Raw genomic sequence first — 7,500 nt, forward strand, 5'->3', positions numbered from 1 at the left:
TTATTTCTGGAAAGAGCAATTCCACAAAGGTCACATCCTTCTTCCTTACTTCAGCCACAATCACTAATGAGACGTTCACGCATAAAATAACGTGATAAAGGATCTCGTGATTCCTGTTTAAAACTTTTGAATTCAATTCTCAGAGAGAGATCACAAACACCAATACACAGCAAAGCAGAAAGGTCAGAGAAAACAGAATCATCTATTGGATAGAGTTGTTTCGATGCAGCTCAAAACTCTTGAAGCTTCTTGACTTGGGAATTACAAGTTCAAAACAAAGGAATCGACAGCAGCACTTTCTTATTGCAACTGAATAATTGAATCATGTCGGTGTATTTAAATTTCTTAATGATTATAAATCTTAATGTATGTGGGATAAGTTATGCGAACGGGCTCAAAAGTAGAAATTACAAGAAGTGAATGTAATAAAAATGAAATTTTAATATAAAAAATTGATTTAGGGTTGTTTGGTTTTCATTTTCATCTTTGAAATAGTGATTGACTGGAAAACAAACAAACCTCAATAATCACATAAGCGAGTTCTTACGTTCGCCAAATCGAGGGCAAAAACACTGAGTTTTTATTTTCTAATTTTAGAAGTCTTTCCTACGTTGTCTCGTTGTTTTCTGAATTCAAAACACTTGAGATACATTACAGCGGTTACACGATAACCACCACCTTCAAAAGAGGCGGATAAAATTGCTAAAAGAGGAAAAAATCAATCTTCCTAATGTGGTTGATGGCCGTTATGAGTATTGGCAGAGGCGTTAGATTTTCGATTTGTTTTGGATATCATTTAGTTTAGAAATCAATTCACCTTACCAACTATGTTTTCTAAACTCATATTGTGTGAATCTCTCCTCCCCCCCCCCCCCCCCCTCCCCCTTTCTGTACATTGTTTCATGTGTTTTAAAGCTTCGGTAGATAAATAGTGGAATGGTCGTCCAATGCAATAGCCCATTTACCGCTCAGTGCTTTGAACCTCATTATGACAAGGCTTCGTGCGTAGTCTTTATGATGAAAGCTAGTTTTCGTTCATATGTAAACAAAACTAATTTTCAAATGAAAAGCTTTGCAGTAATTCTCACTTTCAAAAAGAGATTTAAAGGAACTCGAAAACGGACTATTATCTGATTATACCAACGATAATTATTGGTGGGAGCTATTTGCAATATTTCGAAACATACCAGGATATCGTATTCACGTAAATAAACACACCGGAGCGTTTATCGAAGGCTGAGTTCATCAAGGGGGTGTTAACCCTTAAAACCCTGGTATATTAACATGTATATTCTCCTCATCGTTCTACACAGATTTCTAATGGTAGTAGTTGGGAGAATTCCAGTTTGAACGTCAAAATAATTAATCTTTGGTGATCAGGCCCCAGTTGTTCAAAGGCCGGATAACTTTATCCAGTTTCAATCTGTGCAAAGATTTCAGTATTTCATCGTGTACAAGCGAATATGCACACTCTAACCACAGTCCAGTTTAGGAGTGTACGAAAACCTTGGACAACGTTTAACGTGAAGTATATTTTAGACCCCGAATAGTGCCTTATCCAGCGGAAAAAGTTATCCGGCCTTTGAACAACTGGGGCCAGGTCCTTTATTCTCCTGACCTGTTTGTTTGATGAAGTTGTGATATAGTAAGGAGACATTAGATGTTGGTCACTATCGGAGCTTGAAGGCTTCAAAACGACATAACCACGCGAGTGAGATCCCGAGAAACTGATACAGCTGTTTCAATAAAAGGTTGTCGAAAAAAAAGCGTAAAAGTGCACGTGACAATACCGAAGGGTAACTTGGGAAATACCCAATTAAATTTCAATAAAAGCTCTGAATCCATATTGCCCGCCATCTCAAGTTTTCGCTGTACGGTCAAGGCATTATGATTCTGAGCTTTTATCAAGAGACCCTTCATCCTCTCTTGCTTTTATTAAAATTTATTGGGTATTCCCCAAACTACCCTTCGGTATTGTCGCGTACGCTTTTACGCTTTCTTTGGACAACCTTTGTCGAAACAGCTGAATATCCTTGATTCATCTGGTTCCAGTCGTCAAAGAGCGGGTACCTTAAGTCTATCCAGTGGATAAATCGCCATCCAGCTGCCAAATTCAAAATGTATCCCAACTAATACATTAGTTATCCACTTAGCCTGTTTGTTTGAATAACCGGCTTTCCGGTTCTAGTCGAAGTCTCCTACTGTCTGGCGTCCGGCGAAAGCCGACGACGATCAGTCTCCGACCAATCCTAAGTCCCCAGGGTGTCCAGTAGTGTCCCAGATCATAATCTACTTTGGGTTGTCGTTTCTATGGAATCGACTCCTTTCGTAAAATCAGACGGTTCCCTCTTTGACGTACGGATAACAGGCAGAGAAGAAGAAGGTTAAAGGACGCTTTTAAAGGTGATCAGCTGAGAAATCAAGGTCTTTTTATTACACTGAAATCTGAATAAACAAAAATTGAGCTCATTAAAGTTTGGCTGTCGTTTTGAACTAACAGCTGAGAACAAAAGAAATGTCCTAGATTTTAACTCCCAACCAAAAAGAGCTCTGGATACTGAATAAACTCGGCCAATGTGATCTTATGTGAAATATATATTTAGAAACACCTCTAGCAATTGGGCAAAGAAAGTTCACTTTGTAAAGCCACCAAATATGGAATGGACTGGAGCTACACTTACGATTGGGCAAGCTATTATTGACGTCTTGAAAAGATTTGTCAGGCAAACTTTAAACAAATTTTTAGAATAAGCTTTTTTTTAATTGATTGTAAATATTTTGTCTCTTTTTGATGCATAAAATTTAAGCAACAGTTATTTTTTAAATTTTAATTCATACATTTATTGAGCATGATGTGTTTTTCAGTGAGTGTCAAAGCAAACTCGGAAAAAGGAAATCCGAATGCTCCTATGAGGAGTCGAACCTAAGACCTTCCGATTACTAGTCCGGATGCTGTACCACTGAGATACAGGAGGCTCGTGGGAGCTAAGGCCATCAAAATACATCATTCTCATTCATTCTCCAGGCTTAAAATATCCATCATATAAATTTATTGTTCTTGGAAAGCCCTAATGGGGACGTCCAACAAAAACCATGCAATAAATAAGTTTTGGTATATATGGTTTGGTCGGTTGCTATTGGTATACGGTTTTACTCCGAAGAGTTTTACATCCATAGGAGGAGAATAATTTGAATAATTGAGTGTTCAACCGAGCTTTGATGGGAAGTGAGGCATTCTACATAAGAGTGTAGAATAGAAGCGGGCTGGTCACTCGTACGATACCATACGTAATTCTTTCTCGGCGAAGCGATTATGCTGTATTTAAATTTCCTCGGATTACGTTTTTTAAAAGTTGTTCTTAAAATCCCTTGATCTCGTAGAGGAACTTCACCTCTTTAACTTGGAAAGAAGGGCTGGCATGTAGCGTGTCCCGTTGAAGGGAGCTAAGTATTTCAGTTTGCTTCCTTTGTTTCTTGAGCGGTTAACTGCTTGCTCTAGTTGTGACACACCAATGAAGCGAGATTCTTTCTAAACTGTTGACTGTGGAGAGTGTAGATCAGTGGATTGAGACAGGAATTCAGCAGAGCACTCGCGGTGGACACCAGATACACTGTAGCGTACCCACCAGGAATCACGGGACCCACCACGCAAAGCACTATCTGAGGGGTCCAACACGTGATGTAAATGGCAGTAACTGAAATGAGCATCTTGGTGATCTTAGTTTTGGGCCTTGTCACGGGCGATTGACAGGAGCCTGGCGCGACAGCGTTGTAACGCAGGTGTAAAATAACCCTCGCGTACAGGTATCCCATGATGCATATGGGTAACATTGAATTACAAAATGACCAGGAGAGGCTGTAAGCACGGACCGCTGTGTAGTTAGGCCAGTTCGCTGTACAACTTTGGCTCTCTTCATCGTAGACCGATACTGCGATTTTAGGAACGATCAAAACAATTCCCAGGAACGAGAGAAGTGGTACCAGCCACCGCGAGCGATTGCGGCTGAGGGAACGAAATGGATGTAAGGTGGCGTAATAACGCTCAAATGCGACTACCACAAGCAGAAAGCTGGAGGTTGATGCAGCCGTCCAGCCCAGAGTCCCACCGGTAATGAATTTGCACAGCACATCTCCAATCACGCCGCCTTGCTGTTCAATAAAGTGGCTCAAAACACATGGTGGGATGAAGAACACAGCTACCAGTAAATCTGCGACAGCCAGGTGGAATAAAAGCCAGTTGACAGAGGTCTTCATTGCTTTGTTCTTCAGTATTAACAGACACACCAGGGAATTGCCCGCTATGTCGAAAACTATCGTGGCGGTCAGAAACAACGCGTACAGGAGAGAGGCGGTGGACATTGCCATTGTTTGATTGGAAAATGCGTTGCTGATTCCTGTCACTGTAAAGAAAATTTGGGAAATAAAAACGTCGGGAAAAACGGAACAAAACAGCAGTTTTTTTTATTTTAATTATTAATTTTGCAGGACTAAGAACAATTTGGATCTTCCAAAAATACACTTGGAAATTAATTTGCTTAGCCAATTTGCCCGAGAGAAATAAGCATTCGAAAACTAAAGTGAATTTTTTACGTAACGAAGTTGATTCCAACAACAGCAAAGGTTTAAAGAAAATTCCTTGTTTTCGTTCGTGACAAGTTAAGCCTTATCAATGACAATTGCTGACCATACGTCAGACATTGAAGTACCCTATTTTTGCCAGGGGGCGTTCATACAGAAATGTTGGCGACAAATTTTAATTTTAATTTTAATCGTGGAGAGATAATCTCTCGATTTTGGAAGCGTGATATTTCATGACATCAAATTTTCGAGAATTTAAAGAATTTGTTGACACTTCTTCTTCCACGATTTTATTAATTAATTCATCGAATTTTTTTTGACTTTGAGGGAAGAACTTTCTTGTAATAAGGTACCAATAAAAATCTTCCAATTTTTTATCTTTTTTATCTTCCGTAAACAATGCTGTTGAAACTTAGGCTTTAGCACAGTTTACAAGGCAGCCGCAGTAACACGATACTGAGCTAAAGCTGTGTTGACCGGGACGAATGAAATTAATGCCAGTAGAACATCGATTTTTAAAACCTCTGGTAAATGGAACGTCTCGCTCGCTCGACTCACTGCTGAAACTGTTTCTTGTGTTATACTGTCACAGTCAGAAACAAATCTCGAAAGTTTCGTAAACACACGAGATCTCTGTCCCTTCCTCTGTGGTGTCTCTTGACTTGTACGGCTCAAGCGCAGATTGGGAATCAGCTCTGTTTCATGACTTTCAAGAGAGAATGACTAAAAGATGACTGGAATTTAGCTTAGGTCATAAAAAGGCTTCAACTTACAAGGACGTGAAACGCAAAAGAAAGAGAAACGAGTTACATGCATGTCGAATAAAGAATCATCGTCAAGGTTTCCTGAGCCTTTTTTTGCTACAGGAACGTTCTATAGAGTCTGAAAATAACTGTTGGATACTTACCAAATGATTCTTTTGGACAATATTTGGACGACTTCTTTCCCTCCACGTTTTCGATGTTATCGCCAGAATATACTGTAGCCACTTTCCGATGACCGATATGGATATTTTTCATCCAGTAATGGGTTTCCACGTAAAGACAGGTGATGGTTGTATTGATATAGTACTTGTGAACAAACCTTTCAATCTGCTTTCAATAGAAGATTTAGACGTTTGTCTGAGTAAACTGCTAAACGTTTCCGTAAACTCGTAGTATGCTTTTCAGTAAATCACGCAAGGAAGAAGAAGTGAAATTAAATTAAATATAAGACTTTTGTCTTTGGAAAGTGGCTTACCGCTCGTACAGCCATGCTTTCCAGCAGCCGAAAGAATATTGGTAAAATATGTTACAAGTTAAACAAACGAATGTAATTTAAAACGCTTGGGTGATTATTCAACGATGTTCAAAGTTTGCTCTCTTCAATGGAGTGAAGTTTTTTTCACTTCAATACATCAAAAATCACACTGCGATATCTCCTTTTAATGCTAATTCATCACGCAGCCGAAAGGTTCATAGAATCAAGAAAATCATCTGCTGTGAAGTGCTGTCTGAAAGTACAGTTGACTTCCGATAACTCGAACCCTCGCTAACTCGAACCTCGCGCTAACTCGAACCAAAATTGATTTCCCCTGGATTTCCGTCATACATTTACTGCAATTTTACCTTCGCTAAGTCAAAGCAACTTTCTTTTCTTTTCAGGTCATTTTCTATATAATTTTACCCTCGATAACTCGAACCATGTTTGTCAAGACGTGACAGGTCAAAACAAACAGTACTGTAGTCCAAAACATTGCATTTATTTCGAGGCAGCCTTTGCATTCTTTGCCTTTTTAAAAGGTGTCAGTCCAGTTCAAGTTTACCTGAATAGAAATACACAGTAAACACCGCTTTTTCCTTATTTCTGGTTGTTTGTTCTCAACTCGTGATAACTCGAACCTTTTTCAATTTCCGTTGAAAGTTCGAGTTATCGAGAGTCAGTCTACTGTACATCACATTTTGAGTATGAAGTTTGAAGGATAAAAACAAACGAAGATAAAGCAGCTCTTTGTTCTCGCAGCTGAACTAGTAAGTGTATGCAAAATTTGTTAGTAATCGGTCATTTGCGAGTTGCTGTGAATCTCAATATGAAAGCGAGGCCAAATGCTAAGCTTTTGATATAAAAATTAGTTTTTTGCACATGAATGAAAACTTATGTTCATAATAAAAACTTTGCACTTAGCCTCGCTTTCATACTTAGGTTCAAAGCAACTCGAAAATGGCCTTTTTTAAAATCTCTCATGCCGTCAGCTGTTATTGGCCGTTCCGAGGTTGCGCGGGAGATTGGGTCAAGTTAGGTGTCGCAAAGCGTCATGGGGCTCTTTTGGGGGCATCATTTGCTTGAATTCTTCGTTGCCTTGAAAATAAAGCAGAAAGCGTTAGAAGATGAAGCTTTCGACAGCAGTTTGAAGTGAGTTGACCTCAATTGCAAATGTCACAATAGTTTCGAAATAGTTTACATTGCAAGGCTCGCAATCTAACCTTTTGATCAAATCCTTCCGATTTCCGGACACTTTTGCACCTCTGCAGGACAGCCATCGTTTCAATATAGCCACAGTACAAAATTCTGCTGATTTAGGCAACTCAGCACCTGGAATCTCGCTTTCAACTAGCTGAACTTTCGTGTTTTCGTCCGCCATTCTGGAAACTGCGTCCCCCAAAATAGCCCCATGACGCTTTGCGAAACCTAACTTGACCCAATCTCCCGCGCAACCTCGGAATGGCCAATGTGGGGATGAAACCAAAATAAGACAAAAAATAGTAATAATAACAAAATAAGAATAAAAATAAAAATAAAAAAAAAACCCCGGAAAAATATGCGTTTACCGTGCGGGTTATGATTCTCGTCCCTGAAATAGTGATTTCACAAATTTCACAGATGATGTCAAAAAAATGAGGCACAAGTGACATACCCACGGCAAAACGGAATCTACTTGTTTTA

General features: G+C 39.3%; 1 protein-coding gene across 1 annotated transcript; it reads right to left on the bottom strand.

Annotated features, from left to right (window-relative positions):
- Positions 1-2,493: 2,493 nt before the first annotated feature.
- Positions 2,494-5,996, bottom strand: LOC146470683 (galanin receptor 2b-like). The gene is made up of 2 exons (XM_085121701.1): positions 5,486-5,996; positions 2,494-4,400 (listed from the first exon to the last, which is right to left on the bottom strand). The coding sequence occupies exons 1-2, from the start codon at positions 5,595-5,597 to the stop codon at positions 3,496-3,498; spliced, it is 1,017 nt and encodes a 338-aa protein (XP_084977827.1). The 5' UTR covers positions 5,598-5,996; the 3' UTR covers positions 2,494-3,495.
- Positions 5,997-7,500: the final 1,504 nt, after the last annotated feature.

This window comes from Pavona decussata, unplaced genomic scaffold (assembly GCF_977016875.1).
Source record: "Pavona decussata unplaced genomic scaffold, jaPavDecu1.1 SCAFFOLD_112, whole genome shotgun sequence".
NCBI classification, from domain to species: Eukaryota; Metazoa; Cnidaria; class Anthozoa; order Scleractinia; family Agariciidae; genus Pavona; species Pavona decussata.